The sequence below is a fragment of the Castor canadensis genome, chromosome 4, assembly GCF_047511655.1.
Source record: "Castor canadensis chromosome 4, mCasCan1.hap1v2, whole genome shotgun sequence".
Taxonomy (NCBI): Eukaryota; Metazoa; Chordata; class Mammalia; order Rodentia; family Castoridae; genus Castor; species Castor canadensis.
In genome coordinates this window covers 97,911,667-97,939,103 of record NC_133389.1, presented here as the reverse complement: position 1 = coordinate 97,939,103, position 27,437 = coordinate 97,911,667, and the positions used below count along the sequence as shown (strand labels likewise).

General features: G+C 35.3%; 1 protein-coding gene across 6 annotated transcripts in view; it reads left to right on the top strand.

Moving 5' to 3' along the window:
* Positions 1-1,383: 1,383 nt before the first annotated feature.
* Lrp1b (LDL receptor related protein 1B) overlaps positions 1,384-27,437 on the top strand; it is a 1,877,349-nt gene continuing 1,851,295 nt past the window's right edge. For 5 of the 6 annotated variants that reach the window (XM_074070662.1, XM_074070660.1, XM_074070663.1 and 2 more), the window contains exon 1: positions 1,384-2,016. In XM_074070662.1, coding sequence (XP_073926763.1) covers positions 1,791-2,016 — 226 coding nt within the window. In that variant the 5' untranslated portion in view covers positions 1,384-1,790. The remainder of the gene's footprint in view (positions 2,017-27,437) is intronic. The other variant, XR_012447185.1, reaches the window with a different exon arrangement.

Genomic DNA, 27,437 nt, shown 5'->3' with positions numbered 1-27,437 from the left:
AATTCTCCTCATATTTTGAACTCTGTCATCCATTCCAAAGTTTGTAAGTTTTAGATATGATGTCAAATAGGAAAAAAAATCTCTCTTTCCTAGTTGTACATTTTATTATGAAATAGTAAAAATATCTAGGGGAAATTATATGTGTAAGAAATAGAAGAAACCAATGTATTATTTTAAAATTTTAGTCATATTTCAGATAGTAAATGATTTGATTTACATGAAAAACTGAACTTTAATATAAAAAAATTGACATAAAAGGCATAGTTATCATCATGATAAGTATGAAAAAGTGAATTTCACAAGTTCTCTGCATGTTCTGCAGAATCACTTCTGTGTTCTTTGAGCCAGTCTAATTTTAAAAGGTCCTGTTATGGAAAACCCATGATGTCTCTGGATAATTTACTCTCACAAATATCTATTCATAGTGCTTGTATTCATCTGTAAGACTCAATCAGTAAACTACATGAAATGTTTAAAATATCTTTCTTCAATTATCCTTTTGCTTAGTTTTGTTCCTTTTTCAGAGATTTTCATTCCACTCATCTATAGCATTAAAATACTAAATAAGAACCTTCAATTTGTTCTTAGACAAGAATCAATGATGCTTTTATGAAGAAAGTAAGCCTTCAACTAGGAAGATTTCTGAGTTTTAACTCCTGAGCAATTTTTGAATGGCAAACTAACACTTCAAATACTTAGATGACTATTTTGAAAACTTAAGTGGTCATCCAAACAACTTTGTTTTTTTCCATATTGCGCTGATACATTTTCATGCATCTGATGATTTTGGAAAGTTCTCAAAACATCACTTCAGTATGTAGAAAAAGAAAAGAAACCAAAACAAAGAGACAATAGACCCACCTCAAGCCTTGTTTTAAAATAGCTCAAGGTACCCTTTTAGAGGAGAAAGCCAGTGTCAAAACCCCTGCCAATTCCTTGCTTCACTGTAACCTGCTGAGGGACCTCAATAGTCCTGTCCCTGCATTTCTTTTGAAATTGTTAGTGACTTTGAGGATTGTTTGTTTTTGTTTGTGCTGAGTCACTAAATTCTGCATCCTTGTCCCCAGGTGCTACTCAGCATAAAAGTTAAATGTACAATTCAAAAAGCACTGTGATTCCCTGTCAACTGGAGGAAACCATTTCCCTAAGAGAAGCTCAGTTACTTGGCTTGTCTTTCCTTCCTAGGAAGGAAGCTTCCAAGGAGAACAGGGATCAAATCCGCTTTGCCGAGAGAAACAGCTCAGTGCTTTAGTTGATAATTCCCTACTGGTGTTAATGCAGAGCGTTCTAGGCGCCTGGCTGGCTCTGCCCACTGCAGAAGTCCCCCTACCACCCCCGCCTTTCTCTAAAGACCCAAATCCCTACAGAACCAGCTTGGAGTTACTTTCCCTTCAAGGAGACTGAAATAATTGTGATTTGTGGCGTTCCCAGTTTGCGGTGGTATTTTCCTGTTGTGTTTAAGGCCTCTTACTAAGTAAATAGATCTGATTTATATGGACGATGAAGGGGTGTGTGGCGGATTCGGTGATTAATCAGTGAATTCCCATCCGCTGGCATCTCTCACTGCCCCTCTTGCGTGATGTAAGATCAGACGTACCCTGCATTGAAAAGTCAAGACACACGAGCGGCTCGCTCGCGCTCACACTCTCTCTCTTCCTCTCTCAACCTCTCTTTCTCTCTCTCTCTCTCCCGCACGCGCGCATCCGTACACCTTCTACATCCTGCTCCAGGCAGGAGAAGGCGGACTAGCTGGACTCACTGAGCCGAAGAATTTCCAGTGACATTTGTAAATGACGCTGCTCCATACCGGGCTCCCAGCCGTCGCCACCACCGCCACCGCCACCGCCACCACCGCCGCCACCACCGCCGCCGCCGCCGGGTCGAGGGTGCAGCCGAGCAGTCTGCAGCGCAGCCTTCCTTACCGGGCGACCACAATGTTCGAGTTTCTCCTCGCCTTACTCACTCTCTCGGGATTATTGCCTATTGCCAAGGTGCTAGCCCTGGGAGCAGATCAAGGTAAGAACGACCCCTGCCCCTCTTCTCTTCCTCCTCTGGCTTTCCTGCTGGGCGACTCTTGCTGATAAGTGAGTGGGAAACTTAAGTCCTGGCAGCCTCGCTCCCCGGGACTGGATGGCCACAGTGCGCTGGCCTCGTGGGGTGGGGGGAGATGAGAGGTGCGGTGGGGCGTTCTTGAACCAGGTGTCATTGAGTGTGCTCGGCTCCCTCACAATTTTTCCCCCTTTGGCGACTTATGGGTCCTAATTTTGTCCCCTCCCGGAGCGTTTAGACTTGACTGTGCGCTTCTGCCCGCGCATGCCAAACGCTGCAGATATTGAGATCTGAATTCGCATTTCCACCAGACTTCCCTCCGCCTTGGCTCTCGACCGCGAGCTTTTGCGGGCTCCGGGTTCTCGGCGCTCAGCGCGTCCGCGCTCAACTTAGCTACCGGGTTAACTTCCTCATCCGCAGCATGCAGGGTCTGTGGAGAGGTGGAAAAACCCACTGAATCCCCGCTCGTTTCTCAAGCCCTTTTCTGGGGCAGTCAGACGAGATTTGTGTCACCAGCGCAAGCGTTTGAGGTGCTTCTGGGAGCGCACACCTGCTTGAACTTGACTTTTTTTTGATTGGGAAGGTCTGTGACCCAGTCTTGGCAGGCTTAAAAGCCCGGGAGTGCCATGCCCCAGCCTGGCGCTTTGCTCTTGCAGACGGATGGTGGAAGTTCAGAGGGATGGGTATGGGGAGCAGAGAAGAGAGGAGGTGGGGGATACAATAAACCGACCTTCTGAAACTTTTGACCTGGAAAATCAGGAATGCCTGTGCAAGTTTAATAATCTTTGACAACAGATGCATGGATTTTAAAAATTAGGAAAAAAATAGCAGATGAATGTTTTTGGGACATTGGCATCGGGCTTGGAATGGTTAACTGCTTAGAGTAAAATCAGAAGTACCGTAGACCTAGTGTTTGTTCAATCATAAAATATATAGTTCAGCATTTTAGCTTAATTAGGGAAAAAGAGAAGAAAGAAAATACTTAAATATACACAAATGCCAATGCCAACCAGATAGGCAAAATGTTGTATTGGGAGTGACTGTGTTGATGTGAACGAATAATGAAGTGAAAAAAAACATTGCTTCATTATAGGTAAAACAGGGAAAGAAATCATATTGTGCGTATTCAACCCGCTGTTGGCAACCAGATGATAGTCTTACAGCATACCCACACATGTTATTTCCTTTACCAGTAGTAGAACAAATGTAAATTCGTTTAGAAAATCTGCCGATTACAGGTGATAATCTCAAACATAGCATTGCCACTTAATCACATAGTTTCTCAACTTGCTTAACTTGCCTTGAAGTTTGTGTGGAATAGTTGAACACTACACTGATAAAATGAAAGCATATAGCTCTAACTTGAAATGATGATGTCTTTGATGTGGAACAATCAGCTCTCAACCTTACTTAGGAAGAATGTTTGAAGTTGGACCGAAGTAGATGAACAGAATGAAGCTTTTCAGCCTAGTGTGCTAACAAATTGTACTGGCACTGGCAGGCTACTGCCATTGGGCTCTTCCTTTGACAGAGTTCCCAACCTACAGAAATTTGACCTCTTCTAGAGCTAAGTGCTCAGGACTTTTGTATGTGTTTATATGAAGTAACACTGCTGCTACCATGATTGGAATGAATATCTGAAGAGAATCTTCTGTACAATAAGTTAAACATAAACACCTCTAACTTTATTCTGGGATAGGAAATTAAATAACTTAAAAGATTATGTTTAGTGACAATTTAGTTCCATGAAGGAGAGGAATATATAAGGTATAAGGAGGTCACATGGAAAAATAATTTTTAGTTTTCATCATTATTTCACTGTTCATTTTCTTCAGAAAAATCCTCATAACAAGTATCTTATCAGAGTTCAAGTACAAATAATTGTAGACTCACACATCACCACTGTTATAGATATTTAACCCAACTTTTAAAACTTAGAAAATAGCTAAAATTGTCATCAGGATAGGCCAAATTTTGAAAAAAAAAAAAAAAAAAAGGAAAGAAAGAAAGAAATCTTGTTGAAAGTTAAAAAAAGAAAGTGTTGCTGCATTATGACATACTTCCCTCACTGGAATGCTGAAACAGAAGCTATGGGAATATAAACTCAAGAAAGAGGTTAATGAGATGTAACTTTCTGCTTAGGCTTATGTCAATTGTCCTTGAAGAATAGAAGTCTTCGGTGTGTTTTGTATTGTAAGAGCTAGCTTTATGCCAAAAAATATGAAGTCATGTTTAGGTTCTCCAAATACTTGTTAAGAAATGGGTAGTTTCTTATATGGAAAAGAAGACTACAAAGGAAATGTTTTTATTACAATCTTCCAGCATTGTTCTTACCTTTGCAAGTTTGTGAATCTCAGCTCAAATCCTTTATTAAGTAGAAAAAAATTCTTGAAACTAACTTGTACTTTATTTTCCATCAATACACATCTACTTTTCCCTTAACTATTTATTTGTCTACTTTATATTTATTTTTGATATTAGATTCCATCATATCTGAAAAAGGAAACATAAAGTAACTCCTTTTTTCCTGATTTTTTTCTTTATTCAAATATTCATATATGCATACATTGTTTGGGTCATTTCTCCCCCCTGCCCCCCATCCCCTCCCTCTCCCTTTCAACCCCCTCGAATAGGCAAAAGTGAAGGATAAATCAGATTCACTTAGAATCAACTAATTTGTCATCTAACTATTCATATCACATCAATCTATTGCTTGATAAGGATTAAGACTGAAAAGGAAATATGTTTTAAATTGTCAAGTTTTCAGAAATGAAAATGAACTGAGAGTCCTAAAGGTAGTCTTTTTTAAATTTTAGAGTCTTTTGAGGTGTGAAGACAAATTTGCAAATATTTCAAGTTCATGCTGCTTTTGTTGTTTTAATGTGCCTATGTTTAAAACCATCTGAAAATGGCAAATCACATGTATGTCAACATTTTAATTTTCCTTTCCTCTAAGAACAATAAAATACAATACATGTCTCATTATATTCAATAAAATATCATGCAAGTTTTGTTTTGAAGAAGTCTCTAATCTTTGGATTCATCCCTCACCCCCATTCAAGCTCAAATTGAAATTGGGTGATAAGAAAATTAGATGAAAAAGCAAAAAGAAAAACTAAATGTCTTTGAGCAATAAGAAAGAATGTGAATTACCGAAAACAGAATAAGAGAGAGAGAAGTGGAGAGAAAGCCAAAAGATAAGTTTAGGAAGGGGCTGAATACAAATTGTTTCTTGAAGAAGACATTAAACTGTCTTTAAACAAAATAATACTTTCTTAAAATAAATATTGTCCTCTTAGTTTCATAAGATATGATATGAAAATATTTGCAATAAGTAAACTATCAGTGTAAGTGAGCACAATTCAATGTCCAGTAATGGAGACATAATGTGGAGAATATTGCAGAAAACTTAAACATTCACTACTCTACAATCATTAAGATGGGAGTATTATAACTTTTTATAATTAAGTGAATGTGAAAGAAATCTTAGAAAGGATAATTATAAATAAACTATTTGTACAAAAGAAATAATTCTTGATAAGCAGAGAATTTAGATTGCAGGGATATTAGATCTAGGACATTAGTTTCTTGCTAGTTGCCTCCTATGTTTCTTGTCAGAGCCTAGAGCATACTGGAATAGATAGCTCCATTTAAAATTACCTGAGGTGAACAGGACTTGTCTTCTCTAACAGTTGCAGTGCTGCAGGATCTCTATGTCTCTACTTCATTCCATGCAGTAATATGATCCTTCTTTAGCTATACTTCTGCTGTTAATTTTTACACTTTCTATGAAGTGTGTACCCCTCCCCCAATCTTCACATTCTTCCTGCTTATAGGGATACGGTGTAGCAAAAAGCACCAATCAGAGATAGTGATATGTTTCTCTAACTTTTGTGGCTGTCTGTCAAAACAATTCCTGTACAAAGGAAATACTTGTCTTCATTCCAGATAGGTGCATTCAAAGAAAGTAGAATTAATACTAAAAGTTAAATATGCTTGTACCAACATGATAATAATTTGTCACACTAATTCAGTAATAACAGGAACCCACCTATTCATTACATTTATATTTATGTCTTTCTTAAAATGGTTGCCTTGGCACAAACACCTATAAAAATACTACTCTGACTTGAAATTTGAGATGATTTTTATCAATGAAACTTATACATTTTTAAAAACTCAAGATAAAATGTCTATTTTTGTGATTATTGGAAAAAGTGAAATGAAAAAAATTTGAGACATTTTCAACTCTAAGCATCCAACATTATAGTGACTTTCCACATGACAAATATTTTGTTGTAAAAGAATATGACAGAGGAAATATAAATGTCAAAATGCATTTCCTTTCTTTTAAAAAGAAATAGTGATGGGGATGGAGCCCAGAATCCTGTGCAAACTAAGCCTGTGTTACACTACTGAGTTACACTCTCAACCCTTTGCATTTGTCTGTGAAGTGCCTATAGTTATGATACACCTAATGCTTATTATTTTATATTTTGGCAGTTGGAATGGTTAAGGAAAGTAAAAACAAAATCAAGTCCTCTTATCAAGAGTTAACTAGAATATATGCTTGAGCTAACTTATATTAGAAAATAGTCACCTTTACTCTAGGTAATTTAAAATCTTTTCTTTAGTTTCCTGAAGAAATCTAGCTCCCTAAATTTAATCTAAGAATAATACCAAAAAACTGCATTTACCTTGATGTGTGGAGAAAGCAAATAGCAAGGTTTTCAAGATATTTGCTTTATTTATTTTTGTGTGTGACTGTGCAGTGTGTGGGGGGAGGTAAAATTAATGAACTATACAGAAAAATGTCAAGTGACACTCTTTAATCCTCTTCTACGGAATGGCTGTGTGTTATCATGTGAATCATTTTCCCCAAGTTTAACCTAGATTGACTACAGGCATAGGAATAAAATTGCAACTAAGTAATCAAAATCTAACAGTGCACAGAGCTTGGGAGTATTTACAGTTCTTTTATTTTGGAAGGAGATATTTAAAACTAATTAGATTCTTGGAAAAAATCTAATATTTAAACATTAAATAACACAAAAATGGAAATATATGTGTTATATTTTGAGCTATTAAAAGTTAGTTTTTGGAGTAATTATCATGTGTGTCAATGAGTATATTTTTCCCAATCACTTTTGAAATATATCATGGTTACACTAACATTGAATCGCTATTATGGCTCCTCTCTGCTCTGTCATTTAGATAAGATGATAATTACATCAAATGCAGCTGAAGCCTCTCTATTAGAGAAAGAAGAGTGAAAACATTAGAAGACTCTGCCATGCATCAGAACAAGCAAGCTTAGACCTTCAAAATTTATATGCTTTTTTTCTATTAGAGGGTTTTCTTCCATGAACTGCCTTCACAATTTTAGATCTATATTTTCTCCTCATAAATGATTTGGTGGCCTCCCTTTTCCCCTTTGGCATAACTACAAGGCCAAGTTAGAAAACATACATTATTTATCACTCTACTCCGAATTCAAAATATATCAAAATATAGCCTCCCTCCCCACTCCTCTCTTTCTCTATACATATCTTTATCTATCTCACCCTTATTGATTTAGACTGTCTCTATATAATCCCAATTATTTTAACTCAGCTTCCTGACTTAACTAATTGATGAGATTGACTAGTAAGTGCATAAGAATCAAACTATTAGATAGTAGTAATAAATAAGGGCTAGTCATTGAATAATAATATACTATCAATGCGTAGGATTTCTTCTCAAATAATCCAAATTAATTCCAAATATATAACATTTTTCACAGGCATCTTTACTTACAGAAGAAAAGAAAAGTAATTTCAATCAATATAATATTACCATAGGCTCTTTTGTTTAGTCTTTTTTTTCATATAGAAGATCAAATAGTCATGTATATATGAAAGTTTCTGTTTCTGTATGAATAGCATTATACCCATGTTCTTTATGGAAGACAAAAATATTCTGTAGGTACTTAAGAAAGTACATATTCATATTCTTCTAACTTTATTTAAGAGGAAAAGAAAAAAAAATACTCTGGAAGAAGATAGGGCATGTTGCCTTGCTAAGATATCAGTGTTACATTTTATCTCAAAGTGTATTCTTATTAACAGTCAGACATCCCTTTCCAAGTTGTTGCACCTCATTGTCCTGAGTAGCTTAGCCTTCAGACCAAAGACAGGTATTGTTGAAACATGACCTCATTTTAGTCGAAAGAATAAGTTTCTTCTTTAGGTAAGATCAAGGTACCACAGTCTGTCTCTTGTTTTATTCTTACAATCAATAGGACATTCCTTCCTAACTTTCCCACATTGCATTGACATCCTTGAAGACTTCCAAGACAGCTTAACTTTAGAAATGCGAACTTTAGAACATAATTCCTTCAGAATTTTTCTACCGCTGAGTTTTTCTTTAATGACAATTTGTCATCGTAGCCTTTTCTTCTTAAGGTGAGAAAAGAGAACTAAAATGAGGGTGGGAGAACAGAGAAGAAAAATAAAACTTAGTTGTAGTTGCTTTGAGGGCTCCTAGGGTATTTTAAAATATTTGTGAGAAAGAAAAACTGTAGGTATAATGCTGATAACAGAAATGTGTTTAGAAAAATGTATATTCTTTAGAAATTAAGATCTATAAGGAGAGGAGGGACAAAGAAGCTAAGAGAGAACTTTGACATTTATTGAATGCATTGCTTCTACCAATGCAGAACAAGTATCTGAGACAATTAGGAATCTCAAACTTTTGCAAAAAGGTAAGTTCTGGGGATTTAAAAACAGTTTTTAGATTATCTAAAGCAATGTGTACATTTCCAAAGCTTTTTTTTTATGGTATATTTCACTGGCATAAAAGTGCTAAACTAGCAAGTATGCCATATTAGAATATCCTACTATATTCAACTCTTAATTTTTAAGGGATTTCTCATGACCTAGCTCTGAAAGTACAATGATAATGACATAAGCTCATGGGTGAGATGCTTGGTCCTCAGGTGCAAGTGTTACAGATTGTGTTCAGCTGTATCCATAATTTAGAGAATTTCATTAAAATGAAAACTAAGGTATGTAGCTGGCATTACTAACTCATAGTTCAGGTACTTTTGCTGAGCCCTTTTAAGGATCAACAAAAGCTAATAGCTCCCTAGCACCATAATGATTATTGTAGTGCTAAGTACACTAATCTTACTTTTACAAATATGGTGACTTTCTCCAACCCAGAACAACATCAAAAACTAGGTAAAACTTAGAACTTAAAACAATCTCCTCTAAAGGTTAATACACTATCCTTTCCATGCTAGGATGTGTTCTTTCTATTTTCATTTGCTAAATGAACTTGTCAAATATTTTGAAATGAATCCTGACAACAATTGCAAAAACATCTTAGCATCTTTTGAACACCCTTTGCTATTCCCATGGCATGAGAACATAAGGTAATAAAGACATGAGGTTTTTTATCTTATGTGTGTTTTAATTTGGGTGCTTGTGAAATAAATCTTGGATTTAATAATACTACTCTCACCCACTCTGAAAAGAGAATGGTAGTAGTGTCTCTAATACCTTTCAAGAGTACACAAAAAATAAAGTTTTTGAAACATATTGCACCTTGTGTATTGTATTACATAAATACCCATTATTTAATTAATTACAGAGTAGCTTGATGAGTGTTACTAAAAGCAAGAAATTCATTACATCTTCAAGATGCCTTAATTTTTTTCATAATTTATTCCTGGTGAAATCACTTGATCACCAACTTTGTTCATTCAATAAAGTTAAGCAAATTGGTAACAAGCAATGTTTGGGGTATTGAGAATGAAACAAGTAAATAAGCTAGGCAATGCAACTGGAATGTTGTCTTTTAGTGTGTGAGGAGACAGATAATAAGTATCCAAATAAGAATTTTATACTCAGAAGAAAGAATAATAGTGTAGTATGATTCAGGACAGTGCTAAGAGAAAAGGTGGTTATAATTATAGCATCTTTTTGGGAAGAGTAACATGTCTGCTAAAAACTAACTGAAAAGAAGGGGCCATATCTTTGAGTACTCTTGAGGAAGCAATTTGCATGCAAAGTCTTGATAGGTGTTTGACCTCTTCTAAAGAAAGAAAGAAAACCTGTATATCTGAAGTCTACTGTGTGTATGCAGTAGAGAAAGACAGTGGGGAGAGTCTTATTTATGGTGAAGTCCTATGAGGTAAAGTAAGCAGATCAGAGCAAGATGAGGTATCGGTTAGTCTGTAATTATAATGAGAGGCATTTGAATCTCTAAATCAGAGATAGCGTGATAGACTTACATTTTTAAGGGATTATGCTCAATGCTAAATGAAGACAAACAGGAAAGGACATGGTGAATCTAGTTAAAGAGTGATCATAGCTTTCCTGGATAAGATGGTTGTGGCTTGAAAGAAAAGGTAGCATGAGAAATGAGCTCAAGGTAGAGCAGAAATTCACATCTTTAATTTAGGAAGATTTTCTGTTAGAATGAATGAAGCACCATTTTATGTATTAGGGTAATAAGGCACAAAATAAAACCTCAGAACATAATCTTCAGACCCAGGTGTTAATATTCTAATCTATTTTAGGTTATTAAAAAATAATGTGTTCTACATTGCAGCAACTTGTAGTGATTTGTTCAAAATATGTTTCTCAAAATCACGCATCCAATTGTTATATTTGGACTATCTAATATCACATAACCTCTTATTACCTTCTCCCTTATATTTCAGGATTATTAATGCTGTTCCTTATTTGTATTAGGCAAGCATTTGAGCACTGGAACTGAATGCTCAAGAAAAGCCACTTAAAGGATGAAAGATCTATTTTTGGCTTATGGTTTCAGAACTATCAGTCTACCATGTTGGGGAACGCATGATGAGGTAGAGATTTTTATATCATGGTGACCAGGAAGTAGAGAAAGGATGATACAGGGAAGGGTCAGGGCAAGATATGGCACTTAGGGATACAACTCCAGTTTCTTCCATTTGCCTCCTCCTATGGTATTAATATTAATCCCATAATATTAAGAATATATTAAGGGAATAATTCATTCATTAGGTCAGAATCCTTGTAATAACCTGTTTGGAAATACCATCACGGACACACAAGTCTGCTTTACCAGTCTCCTAGCTAATCTCCTTAATATAGCCAAGTTGATGATCAGAATTAATCATCATAAGACCAACCTTTGTCAGCTGACACCCAAACAAATTACTTTAAATCATGGCATTCTACCTTTGGCACTCAAAAGTCTTACGCCCATCTCATGATGCAAAATGTATTTAATTTATCTTTCTAAGACCCATAACCTTAAGAGTTCTAGCATTGTTCAAAAGCCCAAATTCAAAGTCTGCTCTGAGACTCAAAGTCAACTCTTAACTTTGAGCCTCTGTAAAATCAAAACTTGCAATATACAGTGTCATAAAATATGCATTTCCATTCCAAAATAGAGAAATCATTGTGCTAAAAAGAGGGATGGGACTAAATCAAGACCAAACCCAGCAAGGAAAATGCTGAGTCCTTTAGCTCCATGTTCAGCAACCAGAACATGTGGTAGTATGGTATAAGCTCCAACACACTCAAGCTGCCCAGTCCATATGGCCCTGTGAGCTTCAACCCACATGTTTTTTCTTGGACTATCTCTACTTGTTGTTTACAGCTGTTCTGGGCAGACATTCCAAATTCCTGGTCTCTCACACGTCCTAAAATCTCCATTATAGCTTATATTTCACCTTCACAGCTTCATGCATTGCCCCTCAAGGGCTTCTTGCATAGAATCCAGCCCTGCTACACATTGCCTGGCCTCTCAGACTTTCCTTAGAAATCTTAAAGGAAGACTCAATTGTCCCATAACACTTGCATTTTGCTAGCTTGCAAAATCAGCATCATCAGGGCAATACCACGTCTATACCAGCTGGAGCAATCGCAGGCCCCTTTCACCATGGCTACTGCAGCCTCTGAGTGCTTGTGTGGCTGAATATGGGAAAATATTTGCCTACAAAGTCCTCTGAGAGTAGAGTGCCCTGGAGGCACTCAATTCAGAGAAAGTCTTTCAAATGAGTCTACAATTTCATGTCCCGGAGCCTTTGATGGATGGGGTCTGCCCAATTCCTGAAATGCTGCCAAAGTATGTTTCCTATTCTCCCAGTTCAAAGTGCTTGCCTTTTTAAAAAATGGTGCCATCTTTTTAAACAAACATATCTTTCTTGTCCACAACTTTCAATGTGCTACTTGATTGGCCAGACCGCAAATTTTTCAAATCCTTCTGTTGTTTCTTTCTTCTCATTTTTACTGCAAATCTGACAAACAGCAGAAAGCAATAACCATGCCACACCCTGAATGCTATGCTGTCTCCAAATTACTTCTGTCAAATTAATTAGTGCAGTCTCCCACAAACTTTTAGGACACAGACAAAATGTAGACAAATTATTTGCCAGTAGGTAGCAGGATTAACCTCTTGTCCAATCGCCAGTAGGAATTTCTTCTCATCTGAAACCTCATGAGCAAAATCTTTACTCTCCTCATTTTTATGGGCATTCTAGTTTTCTGAGCTCCTCCACAATTGTCTATTAAGCTGTGCATACCATTTTCTAGGACTTCTCTTGTCCACATGCCCAAACTCTTCCAATTTCATCTCAAGAAACAGTTCCAAAGACCAAAAAAACCACATGGACTGGTTATCACGGCAATACCAATTTCTCTGATACCAATTTTCTGTGTTAGTTATTTTTCTCATTGAGGTAGCAAAAATACTTGCTCTACACAACTTAAAGGAGTATGAATTTATTTTGGTTCATGGTTTCAAAGGTATCAGTTCATAATGGTGAATGGGGAGGCAATGTGGGAGCAGAGTTTTTTACATTATAGTGAGTAGGAAATACAAAAGGGATATACAGGAGGAGGGCAGGGCATAACAGTGACCTGCTTCCTCCAACTTCTCCCCACCGCCTACGTTTTACCAATACTATTTTATTATAAGTCCATCAAGGGATTAATCCATTCATTAGGTCAGAGCTGTCATAATCTGATTATTACTGGAAACATCATATGAGACACACCCAAAGTGTGCCTTAGTAATCTCCTAGGAATTTCTTAATCTAATCAAGTTGACAATCAAAAATAACTGTCTCACTCACTGTTTTCCATATTTATCTATATTACAGCTCTAAGTGGAATTAATATAGTCTGACTCACAGTATTTACTTGGGGTTTAGTTAAAATAACACATTGAAGAACATTCTAAGCATTGGAAAATGTGCAGCAATTATTTTGCTGTTATTTCTACCAATATAAAGCAGCATAACAGCAAAAAGAGCTAGCATTGGCCTATAGAGACTCATTTGTTTTTTCTTCTTGAGGAAATCCTTCAGCTTTTTTTTTTTTTTTAAAGAAAGAGCTCCTTTCCAGTTGTTCCCAAATCCTTGACATGATTGAGAAGAATCTGTGCTGACAGTCAAGTGCCTGGTTCTGAATATTTGATTAGGTTAGTAAAGGAAAGAAATTTTAAGACAGCTATTCTTCAATCTATTCATCCTGGTCCCAGGAAATTCTAGAAAATTGTAGCAAGAAAACGGGTGCTGACAGCAGGTGATAGAAAATCTACCAGGTCAAGAGAAGCTGCTGTCAGAGAATGTATGCTCTTTTGGGTTTTGATCCTTGGTCTGTCAGAGCCTTTGGATTATTTTCCTGTATTTATTCTTATGTCCATTGAGCAAATACAGTAGTACCTGGTGTGTAACAGTTTCAGTGTGGCTGGTAGACCTGGAGATAGAAACAACTATTCTAAAGCCAGAACAAGCAGTAAAAACATTAGTTTAGCAACTGTACAACTTTCGATTTTTAAGGTAAACTTAACTGTAGCTATAGAACAAACACTTTTGTTTCTCAGCTGTTTTTGAAGCTAAAAAAGGAGAATGTGAGAGAAAGATAAAGAGAAAAAGAAAGCAAAGAGAAAGAAGAGCAGTTAACAGAATTTATGGAAAAAGGAAATATCAGTACCTAGAGGGTCTGTGAGAAAGAATGGAATATAGTGTTTGAAGGAAGTACTGTTAATACTAAATTAATTAAGTTACTCCACATCAAATGTTATTTGAGGATTGTTTGGGGATTTGGTAACTACAGTTTTTGTTGTGTTGTTCTTTTTCTTTTTCTTTTTTAAATTTATCTTTTAGTTCTATTTCTCTTACTCTCTAACTTGAACAAAAGGCTGAGTTTACTTTAAAAACTTGATATTAAAGGCTTATTCCAGATCACCACCAGAGTGCTACTTAGTTCCCAAAATATTTCATTGGATTTTTTTTTTTTTTAGATTATATAACCATCTAAATAGAACACCAAGAAGGCAGCATAAGAACCAGCAACTTCATGGGAGAGACACTTTAGCTCATCCAGAGAATTTATCTTGGAAATGCTATTCTTGATGTATATAAAGATAACTTTCATTCCAGTTTTCATACATGATATGTCTTTATTTTTAAGGGAAGACATATACTAAATAGTATATGTCTGTATACTATACAGTAGGTTACATTAAAAAGTGATGTAAAGCTTTGCCATATAAAATTTTAGAAATGCCTAAATAGAACACTGAAATAAAATATCTCAACCAGTTTATTTCTTGTGTGAAAAGCTAACTAGTGGATTAGTGGATATTTGTGAGATGCATGTATAGAAATCTAATTCGTGTGTGACTTTAACTTTGGTACATTTTTTACCTGTGTTCTCAAAAGTCTGTGAGAGTTTGGCTCCAAATTTAAAAGTACTAAAATCAACATTATGCTTTGAAATAAGTTAAGTATTGAAATACACACCAAAATTTTATTAAGTTTTAGAGCAACTGAACCAAATGAAATTTGAGGCTGGGAAATTGTCCATTAATATTTAATTTGAGGCTCACTGCAAATTTGTTTGCTGTGTACTTTAGCAGAGGGGTGCCCAAAAGTTTGGAAATAAATTAATCTGAGTAATTGAAAACAGCAGGAAGGGGACCGGTTACTTGTATATTTGTGAGTACAAGGTATGATTTATGCTCCCTGACTAGAGCTCTGCTCACATCAGACAGAGGTCTGCTGAAGTGCTCTAATTCTTTCATAAGAAAAGTACTATAAGATAAGATTCAAAATGAGTATGAATATTTTAGGTAAAGTAAAAAATAATTACTGACTACAGGTTCAGAATGAAAGGAATCATTGTGACCCCTTGGAACAGAACTTAAATATGCTGTAAAGAGACAAGTAAAATAAACAAAGCTCATTCAGATAACTGTGAGGCTGGCGAGACACCTGAAAGATCTAGCAGCAGCAAGAAAATCACTTAAGTCAAAAATAAACTTTCAGAAACTGAAGCTACTTGAGTTCACCAAGATTTACAGATGAATGCCAAAAAGGATTAGTAAAACTCTCTCTGTATAAAATACAGCAGTCATGGCTCTACTGCCATGTTGCAAACCTGTGGTTGAGAAGCATTATAAGTAAGTGAGAGTTCAGCTGTATCTCTAATAGGAATAACAACATTTCCTTAAAAAGCAGATCATGTAAAAAACCTGAAGCAATCTTGCCATTTTCCCTATCTTCTGCAAATAAGATTAAATTATTGGCAGTATTCTTTCTATAGTTTCACAGAAGAAAATAAGGTTGGCTATGGCTTGTGAGATCACTAGACTCAGAGAAGTCTGCTTAAATTTGTTTGCTCACCATGTTATGTAAAGGCTCTCCAACCTATTTACTGACCTTTGTGCGTTAAAGGGCAAGATACAGGGATTGTTTCGCAAACACAAAAGTATGCATCAGCCAGGCTGGCTAGAAGGTGCTGTGGGTGACATGTAAATTAAAAACAACCTCACTGTCCAAAGAAGCAGCTGATATTTACCTTGAATTTATTCTGCTCTTCTTGAATGTGGTCATCAGGATGGCCAGGACTTTGGATAATTCAAGAGAGGCTGGGAATCTGAATTTTTATATAACTGACCCTAAGTTTTAATTATTGCTGATCAAATTACACACACACACACACCAAATAATATTGTGGGTGCCAAACAGGAAAGCTGATGGATTCAAAACTGAGCCTCCCAGGCTGTGACCTCCTTTGAGGTTCCCAAGTTGCAAACAGAAGGGTTAACTGGGGTACAAGGAAAACACATTGTACTTGGTGCACTGTACACTAAAGGTGCCACTAGTGAGCCTAACTTAATACCTAGAAATTTCTAGTGCATTATTGTTGTAGGGCCTTGGTTTGGGAAGCAGTATAGTAAAGATGAATTTCAACAGTGTCTCGAATCTCTGCTTTCACAGCTTCCTGTACCCTGCTATATATAAAGCAGAATCAGGGAAAGAAAGTGGAATCAGAAAAAAATTCTTAATGACCCAGCAGAGAGTTCAAGATATTAAACCCATATGTGACTAGTTAGGAGAACATCCCTGAATGTCATTTCAGAAGCAGAACACTCTTAATAATGGTGAGGAAGTGCTAAGAAGAGATTTTAGTCAGCTTTAGCACTCCAGGGACCTCATGAAAAATATTCTGTGATAAGTAACAGCCACATAGTAGAAAACACATTGCATGTCACATACAGATTATTATTGAAATGTGGAAGGATAAAAGGAAAAGACCAAAAGCGAGCAGAAGGAAAATACTGTATAGTGAAGTGAAGATGGCAGAGATGTGACCCTGATGGGGAGACAAATTCTCATGCTGAGACACAAATGGGATCACATTTAGGATTGTGTTTCATCTTCCTTTTCCTTGAGAATGCTGTGAACAAAGCAGGACCAACTGTGTGCTCTGTTACCTCAAACTGCCTTTAGATTTCTTCCCTGTGTTTCACATGAGAATTAGTATTTGCAAACTGATTACCAGAGTTGGGGCATTTTTTACATTTTATTTTGAATTAATTATAGACCTGCAGAAAATTTGTAAAAACTAGCATAGAGAGTTCTCAAACATCTTTGACCTCAATACTAATATATTGCCCAATTATAAAATAATATCAAAATAAAATATAGCATTGGTTCAAATATTATGAAAGTAAAAACTTTATTCAAATTTTAACGGTCTGTCCATTAGTGACGAAATAACTCAACATCTAATCCCGACTTACCATTGTATTATCTTGTCATGTCTTCTTAGATTTTTCCCATCTGTGATAGTCTTTCTGTTGTCTTATTTTATTTCATGTCCTATGCTCATTTGAGGACTCTTGATCAGTTTCTACAATGTCCCACAATTTAGTTTTGTGTGATATTTCCCGCGATTAGATGGAGATTATGCATTCTCAACAAGAGTATTACCACGAGATGTACCTTCCTCAATGTATCATATCTGGAGAAACATGCTGATGCATCTCCTTACTGATAATGAGCTCACTGGGGTTAGGAAGGTATCTTCTTTATTCTTTCTTTTTCTTCTTTTCTTTTATTTTTCCCTTCCCTTCCTTTTTCTTCCCTTCCCTTCCCTTCATTTTTCTTTACAAATAAGAATATTGCTATTTAGCCCAGGCTGACTGGGAACTCACTATGTAGCCCAGGCTGGCCTCAAACTCACAATCCTCCTGCCTCAGTCTCTTGTGTGAGTGCTGCATTTACAGGAATGCACTACCACATCTGAGTTCTTCATTCTTTCTACATTTGTTAATCGGAATTCTTCTGTCAGTAAGAGCTACTTCTTTTCCCCTGTTCATTTATGAACAGTCTAAACCAAAATAGACTCAGATATTTATTTTATTACTTCTGTTACACTCCAATACTATCATTATTTTCTTGCTCATACCATTCCAACTTCGGCCGTTAGGGGTTTCATTCAGGTTGACTCTTCTACCCTTTTTAACATACCCTTTCCTTTTATTAGTTTATGAGAATTTTCTTATACCACCAAATACTCCATGGTCATCATGTATCTTTCCTGTCCACACTCTGGAATCAACTACTTCTAGAATTTCATAGGATATTGATACTTCAGAGACTTTTAATTGGATGTTTTCTCTTAAGTACATCTTAATGAATATGTTAAATGTATCTTAGGATTGATAAAGAACTGTAAGAACTGTTCTTCCATTAATATGTTTTAGCGTTCTATAAGAAGTCATTTTGCTCAATACTTTAATTTAAATAGTGTATTTGTGGCAATGATTGATTATCTTCTGGGTAAATATCTGAATTAATATGATTACAGAAACTAATGCTTATTAAGACATTCAAAAATCACTTTCTATAAAATTTTAAAAGAAAACTGTAGGTGAATTTTATAAAAATTAATTAGTATTTATTGATATTTTCTCAAGAAGCTTGTATTAGGGATGTTGGCTTAAAAATGCCATCTTGGCCCAAAAGGAGTTGATGCTTTGAGACAAGAAGCATTAGGGAAGAATAAATGACTCATATATGGGATAATTTCAAAGGGTTTAGTTGGACATGGCAGCTGAAAACATGGTTAGATAGTAATTCTGTTTTTCTTTATAGATGAGGAATTAACAGAAAGATATATGCCTGAGATAAATAAATAGGTTTGATCTTTTGAGCCAGTCTTGACCAACTGATCCTCATTGTGCAGGCTGCTACATCTGGGTCTGGTTTCCTTTGTAAAGTGTGCTGTGATCAACTGGTGATGATTCCAACGATCCTAGCTAAAAAACATACAAGAGTTTTAGCATCTGTCATACTTACCATTTCTGGTTTAGTTAGCACAATAAGAGTCTCTAGTTTTAGTCATTAGAAAGGATAATGCCTATACATGATCCAGAATTCCCAATGAATTAGCTAGTAAAATACCAGCTAATGAGACAAACATAGCTTTGTGTAAAAAGAAGTGTCTAGAATCTTCTTCAAAGGACTAGAATTTCTATTGTAGAAATGTAAAATTTTTATCCCCTTGCATTTTTAGTGTAGATGTCCCCCTCCTCAGATAAAAGCAATACTGCGGGTTTTCTGTTTGTTTGTTTTTGTTTTGAACTTTCTGATAGAGATGAGGTTTTTCTCTGAGTGTTCATTTTTAGCTTTTCCTAACTTTGAAGCTGTATTTTTGTTTTTTGAAGTTGTGAGAGACAAATGCAACTTCACTGTCTAAATACTTTGAATTATTTTAGATATTTGAATATAACCAGCTTTAATGAGGTAGCATCTAAAAATTTTAGATGTAGAATTACACATATGACCATCAGTTTAGCTTCCTATTATAACTATAGTAAGGTAGTGAGAATCAGAGTTACTTGGAAAGTAATGTAGCACCCATATTGAATTTTTAGCAATTTAATACATTTTAAGAACTGATCCATCTGAAAGGCATTATGGCTTGCTGAGAAAAGCTGTACACTGAGAACTGGGAGAAGTGGGCTCCATTCCCAGCTCTGCATCTGACTCACTCTTTGTCCTTGGGCAAGTCACTTAGCCTAGCTCTAAGCCTACTTCCTGCCTGGTAAAATAAGTAAAATAATGCACAAAGATTCCCACCTGAACAACATGTGCTACTGTATGCTGTTTGTCACCACTGAAGGGATTTTTCTCGTACTGTTGGTTAATTGCAAACGTTTTTATTAGCATGAATAAGATTAAAATTTGCAACAACAGTACGAATTTACAATGAATGCTTTGATCTTTTAATTCCCACTGAAATTTTATTGCTGTACATATTGCTTCATGTTAATGCAGCCATTGGCTATAACAAGGACCTGCAGATTTTGTAGGTAACAAATTATGTGTTGTCTCAGCTCACTTGAGTGCCAGGTATGGATTATTTCAGGTTGTTTTGTCTTTTAGTCTTCTTTTCATATTGAATTGTTCCCATTCCATAGTTTTTATTTTCATGATCTAGATACTCAGAAATGATTCTGCTACTTGTAGAATATTCCAAACTATGAATTTATTTTACTTCCTTATTTATCTGGTCACCAATATTTTCTATACACTGGATATTAGATCCAGAGGCTATACTGGATTCATGTTGAACATTTCTGGAAAGAATATTTCCTAGATGCTGTTAGGTGTTTGTATATTAGTAAATGAAAGGTGAGCTATCTATGTGTTTCATAGTAGAATGTGTTCAGATGATAAGAGAGATAGGAAACCAATGGCACCAAAGGACATCACTGTGAAAGAAAAGACTGCACCATGACATTTTATCAACTACTTCGTTTCAAGTGTCATTTGTCCTTATCAATAAACTAATGATAATGGAAACTGCCACATATGAATTTATGGAGATGTGATGAAAATACCTGTGGTGTATCCTGCTCATAGGAGATAGGCACTCAATGAATAGAAGCTTATTATTACTAGTAGTAATACTGTCTGTTGTGGAGTAATATTCTGTTATGTAGTCCATAAGATGAAAAGACTTGAGACAGCATTCATTCTACAAACTGAGAGGCAATGCTAGTTATCCTGAGTCTCCATTGTAGTTGATGGATTTTCCTGTTTGGTTATTTGTTTCACTATATCAATCACATGGTATGATTTAAATGGAAGATGAAAGCTTTAAGTACTGTAAATTGGGTCATAAATAAAAATTCATTCTATTAACCCTCAGATTTCTTCTTCATCCCAGGATCATCTTTTGCTTCACTTCTCTGATAAAAAAAAAAAAAGCAAAGTATATGGATGATCCAGAAAATGGCAGCTGAGATGTTCCCAATAAGTTACAAAAAATAATTGGGAATGAGGTTGAGAGTTAATCTTTGAAGCCAATCATAATGCATTCAAATCCAGGCTTTATCATTGCAAAATGTTTGACCTTGCATATGAAACGTAGTATCTCAGGACATCAGTGAATAGACTTCTTTGCAGAAAAGCTCAAAGGGATGTTGTGTAAATCTCTAAATCAAAACCACCATGCTTTGCATTATTATAACCTTATTACTGTATATGTGCTTTTCTGATGCTGGAGTTTTGCCTATAGTGAACAGTTATAAATGCTTATAATTCAGGCAAACTGTAGTAGCAGAGACCTTGCTGTTGTGAAGTCTGTGCACCTGTACAAAGAAATTAGACAGAGAAATGTGAGGAAAGAATGACATCCAGACTTCACTCTATGTGTCCAAATTTGTGTCCTCTTCTGGGGTGGAGTTTGTCCAGAGGTGCCTTTTTCTACTTAATATAAAAGTGCCATGTAGACTATTACTGCCCTTGGTGGGAATCTTCTAAGCTTAAGGAAATTCTGGTGCAAGTTGATAGTAAAGAGTTAAGAGTTTCAACTTCCAACAAGTGATCTAATAGTTCTTTATGATAGGTTAATACCAAGTGAAATTTTGAATACTGAGATGTTTCTTTGTAATCCAGGGGGTATCTAAACACTATCTCAGGGGCTACACATATGGCTCAGTGTCAGTGCCCTTCCTTAGAATGTGTGACCACACCAAATAAGTCTCTAAAAGAAATCATCCAAAAGTCCATAAGTATAATTAATGAACTATTTATAATAGGAGAAAATATACTTGTGAAGGAATACATTTCAATATTTCATGGTCTCTCCTGAGGTAAGTCATTCAAAATATTATTTATTTTTTTCATCAAAGAGTTTGAAATGGCACGCTGACTACATTAGAACAGACAGTTTCCCCCACTGTGTACTGACTTACCAGAGGCGCTTCAGGTCATGACTTCACTCTCCTGCTGAGTGTCCTGTGGGGATGCTCCATTTTGTGGATGCTAAAAGCAGCCAGAGTAAATCACCAATGTTCTAGAATAATTTTCTGATCTTTACACTATTACAAAGGATGGCATTTTTTCTTTTTGCTTGTGTGTATTACAAATAAAGATTTTTAAATTTTTATTATTTTTTACCCACATAGAGCCTTTAGATTTTCCTTATATCCAAACAGAAGAAAAAAGAACATCTGTTGTGTCTTTTAAGTACCACAACTGTTTTGAAATATATTAATTTTTTCCTGTATAGATGGTGTGCTCATATAGTATCAAGTAGATGTACAATATTTCCAAATAACAAATTTACATAAAGGACACTTTGCTTTCCCATCAGAGTCTATTTGTCAAACATTTCCCGTCAGAAAATCAGAATGATGGGGTTAGATAGAAAACCCAAAACATGAAAGCATTTGATGTCCCCACTTCAGAGGAATTAATACAGAAACCTTAAAGAGACAGAGGTCAATATGAGAAGGGGATCAGGAACCAGTGTAAAGATCAGTTAGGGATGAATCAACTTGGGTTGTAACACATTTGTATGTGGGAGCAATGCTGGGAATCTCTCTGTGTAGCTGTCTTTATCTTGACTGGTGAAAATGCTGTGTCTTTCTTATTATTGCTTATTTCTACTCTTCAATGGAACTGGAGAAAAGTGCAGAACAGGTTCTGCCTGGAAGTGAGGGGTGTGGAGAGGGTAGAGGCAGGGGTCAGGGGGGGAAATGACCCAAATAATGTATTCTCATGTGAATAAATGAATAATAATAAAAAAAGACTGAAAGTCAAAGCTTGGTTTTGTCTCTTTGAATATTATCCTTAACATTCTCTACAGCTTTGAGGACAAATGAGCCAGGCACCTCATTTGAATATTGACACTGTACTTTGCAGATAATATTATTTTCTCATTAGGTAGGGGACACTGAAGAATGCTTGATGTACATTTTGTTTTCCTGCTTAGATGGGAAATCTCTCCTTCACATAAAGCACTTAGAATTCCAGTAGTACTTTTTCAGTATTTGTTTTCCTTTATAAAACCAAAAAAATTATACTTTTGTTTTCATACAAAGCAGTAAAAACAAGTATTTCTAGGGAAAACGTGTTCAACGGTAATCTTTGACTAAGGAGCATTATTTATTAGAATAAGTTAATATTTGAAAACTCTTTATTTCTGAATCTGGTAGGTATTCTCAAAAAATTACTTTATAAACTGGAAGAAAATGGCCCCTTAACGTAAACATTTCTTATAGTACAAACACAGAACTCTTATAGGAAATGTTCAAGCTATACTGTTTTTTTTTTTATTCATATGTGCATACAAGGCTTGGGTCATTTGTCCCCCCTGCCCCCACCCTCTCCCTTACCACCCACTCCGCCCCCTCCCTCTCCCCCCCTACTCCCAGAAACTATTTTGCCCTTATTTCTAATTTTGTTGTAGAGAGAGTATAAGCCATAATAGGAAGGAACAAGGGTTTTTGCTGGTTGAGATAAGGATAGCTATACAGGGAGTTGACTCACATTAATTTCCTTTGCATGTGTATTACCTTCTAGGTTAATTCTTTTTGATCTCACCTTTTCTCTAGTTCCTGGTCTCCTTTTCCTATTGGCCTCAGTTGCTTTTAAGGTATCTGCTTTAGTTTCTCTGTGTTAAGGGCAACAAATGCTAACTAATTTTTTAGGTGTCTTACCTATCCTCACCCCTCCCTTGTGTGCTAAAGCTTTTATCATGTGCTCAAGCTTTTACATTTTCTTTCTGAATTCAAGTCTTGTTCCAATATTGTAGAAGTAGGAAAAAAGACATTAAAAGATTTCTCGGGGGTTAAAGTGAGTTAGCATTCTAACCAAAAACTGTCAGTGGCTTTGGGGAGCCAGCAGGGAGCCAGGTTTATCCCACATAAGGGATGCGTGGTCATGGATCTCATTAAACAATAGCAGTCTTTGGGAAACTGTTGCTCCTCTCCTGAAGTCCACTCTATGCTCTTGATTGAGCAGAGTTTCGATGACCAATGAGGCACTCAGTACCTGAAATACTCAGTTATCTTCTCCTGCAGCTGTTGGGGAAAATAAAAGATCTGACTCTAGTGACCTCCATAAATATATTCTACAGGCCAAAGTTTAGTTAAAGGGTGGAACCAATAATATAAATTATGTGGATTTCAGGTATACAGGAATGTGAAACACAGAAGTTGTTTTTTTCCCACTTAAAAAAAGAACTTAATTTGCTCATTTTATGTCTATCTAAATAAGATATTCAGAAGTGATAGAAATACTGATGTAAAAGAGTACTAATTAATTAATTAATTAATTAAAGGAGGTACTTGACAAGGAGTAAGCATTCCCCCAACCACTTAGGGAATCAAGTGTTGAATGTCCAGTGTCTTCATTTGGCTTTCTCAGTCTCAGTTCTTCAATTCTTTAGTTATTCAGAGTCTCAAAAAGTACTGTGCTTCAACTGAAAGAAAATATAGGAAATTAGAGCAACAGTGCCATAAAGTAATCATTAGAAAAAAAAAAGCAAAGGCTCTAAAAATGTGAATGCTCTTTTCTCCCACTGATAGATGTTTCTTTTTCCATAAGAGGGGATAATAGTCAGGGGTATAGGTAACTCATGCTGTAGTAGATTTCCTTATAATGTACATCTACTGATAAATGATTGCAGATGATACTCTTGGTAGAGAACTTGAAAGGACTAACCATATGAATTCTTTTCAGCTAATCTTAAACATAGGTTTGCTCTTTCACATGAAATTGAAGATGGAAACTAGCTGATGTGAGAAAAATAATGTATTGATTGAGACTTTGAGACTCTGAAATCATAGGAAAATTTCATTTCAAGGCCTGTATGTACTTCATTGTTTATGGAGAGCTCCGAATTAATTACCTTCAATATTTACCCTCATATTTTTTAAAAGACTTGATATTTGATTTTCAGAAAATCATTGTTTTAAAAAACCTCTTGTGTCATTAAAATATGTAGCTCTATCCTTAGCGCTTAAAAGTATAAGACTTTTGCTTAAAAATTATAATAGCAGAATGATGCAGATTATTTAGAAAAATATTTAATATAAACACTTATGAAAACATAATTTAATGAATAATTATGTTTGCATTTTCAGCAACCTCTTTTATTTATTTATTTGTTTTTTGTTTGCTTTTGTTTTTTGAGACAGCCTTTTTATCTCGGACATCCTGGACTTGAACTCTCAATCCTTCCATTACTGGGAATACAGGTGTAGACCACAATACTAAGCAGGAAATTTTTTTTTTAATCATGTGCTGGAGAAAGTCTCTAGGGCCTACAGCATGGTAGGTAAATGCTCTACTAATAAGTTAAATCCCCAGCCTTTTACCAAATGTCTTGCACAGTATAATCTTCTTTAGGTTTAAACAGTGTCATAAAAAAGTTGAACCAACTTAAAAATACTGTTAAATGCATCAAAATTTCTTTCTCTTTTTCTTCTCACTTACTCATAGAGTTAAATAACTACATGGAGATTATCCAGAAAATGCATTGGTGGACATCTGTCTTTGTAAATTGAAACAAAAATGTAAAAGTTTGGATATAATCTTATATATTAGTTTTATAATACAGGCTTTTCTGCACATGTGTATTTGCTCCATTAATTCAGTATTGTAGCTAGATGACAGCTCATGTAATCACATAAAAATATGATCAATTTTTAAATAAGCAAGATGCAACAATAGCTGCATAATATTAAAAAGTAGATAGTAAATGTAATAAACCTTTGACTTTTTAGTATTTTTATTGCTAGCAGATTTTCAAGGTCATCATTATTACCACTGAATATTATGCTCCATAATTTCTGTTAGTATGATATAATATGATCCAGTATTTGAGGTTGAGGAGTAGGGAGAGGAGAGGTTTTAGTAGATGATGGCTTATTGCAAGTGACAAAATGGAAATGTTTTAATGTATGATATAGTTTATATCTTCTTTTTGGGTAGGATTGGGATTTGAACTCAGGGCTTTACACTTGCAGAGAAGGTACTCTACTGCTTGAGCCCTGACTCCAATCCATTTTGCTCTGGTTATTTTAGAGATATGGTCTTTCTAACTATTTTCCCTGACTGGCCTTGAACTATGATCTTCCAGGTCTCAGCCTCCCAATTACCTAGGATAACAGGAGTAAGCCACTGGCACCCAGCTTAGAGTTTACATCTTAAGGGCATAGAAGTTAAATTGGAATGTGGATGGCCCTGAATCCAAATAGGTTTGTATCCAGTGTTTAACTTCTATGACTTCCTACAAGAGTGTGAAAAAGTTACTTAATTTTCTAAAACTGAGTTTTTCTTCCTGTAAAATGTAACTAATTAAAAGTTATATGGGGTTGTTTCAAAACTGGAATAAGATAATGAAAGCACTTTATAAATTCTGCAACACTTAACTAAACTAATAATCCAGTATCCCACAATAGTAATAATCAGAGCTAGTTCATGCTGATAATTTAAAAAATTATTCAATTTGGAGATCTTTTTGTTTCATTTTCATTTCCTTGACTTATTTTTATGAATGGTAGAAAATTCACTTTAAATTTTATTATTTCAAAAATATTTATTACAGATATATTAAGCTTTAAAAATGTGAGTGGTATATTAGAAAGAAAAATATGTACACATTATGACATTTGTTATCAACTTAAGCTTCTAGAGTGGTGTAAATATATACCCAGACAACCACCAATTTATTTTCTTTAGTGGTGTTAAGTGCCATAAGGGAAGTGATGATGAGATACATAAAAGTTTGGCTTCCATCATCAAGTCTAAGTATTTATAGAAAAGAGGATTAAGTGGTATTTTATCCAATGTAGCCTTAGGTTACCATCAGTATATAACCTCAAGGGACATGTGAAATAACACAGTAATACTGAAAATAAATTTCAAGCAAAAGTATTTATTTTAAGTAATTGAAACATAAACATAAAATATGAATCATTACTAGGTAGTAGAATCAATTTAAAATCTAGATCCTGAAGTATTTTTCAGAATTTAAAATTTAAACACTATTTTGTGTTTCATTTAAAAATGCATATCTTCAGTGTTAATGAATTATCTCCAGAAACCTGTAAATTTGTACCAGTTATGTCATTTTGACTGATCTTCTCTTGAACCAAATGTTCATTAATTTAAGATTCGTCTCTATCTAATAACATAACTATCAAATTATCCACCACATGTAGACAATGTCACTGAAAATTATTATTTCAGTCTTATTGATCTTTTCAAAACTCTACATTTTGCAAACTATACAACCATGTAAGAGTAAAGAATGGAAAGCATATTAGCAATTACTAACTCTATTTAAAGGACTATATGAAAGAAAAATGAGTCATCTTCATTATTGTCAAATCCAGAGTAGATATTTATAGAATGTTTTAAGTTGAAAATAACTACAAAATCCAATTTATTTGTCACCCCCTTATTAAAATAGCCTTTAGAATACTCAGATATCTTCTTTCCAAAATTCTGGGCAATTGTCTTTAGAATAAAAACTTCCTTGAGAAGGCATCTGGGGATGGTGATGACTGCAGCTTGGTCCCCTCTCTCGTTTTGTATCAGGTTAAGTTGATGGCCTTGTCTGTCTTTACAAATCAGCCTAAGGATACTTTTTCACAGCATTTGGCAAAACCTATTCTTGTTCTTGCCAAGTCTTAATGTCTTTGCTCTGTATAGCCTGAAAACTCCTTGAAGTTAGAGAATATTTCTACTTCTAATGTACAGTGTCTAGTATATGGTTAGATATTTAAGACAAATGAAAAATTGGCACCAA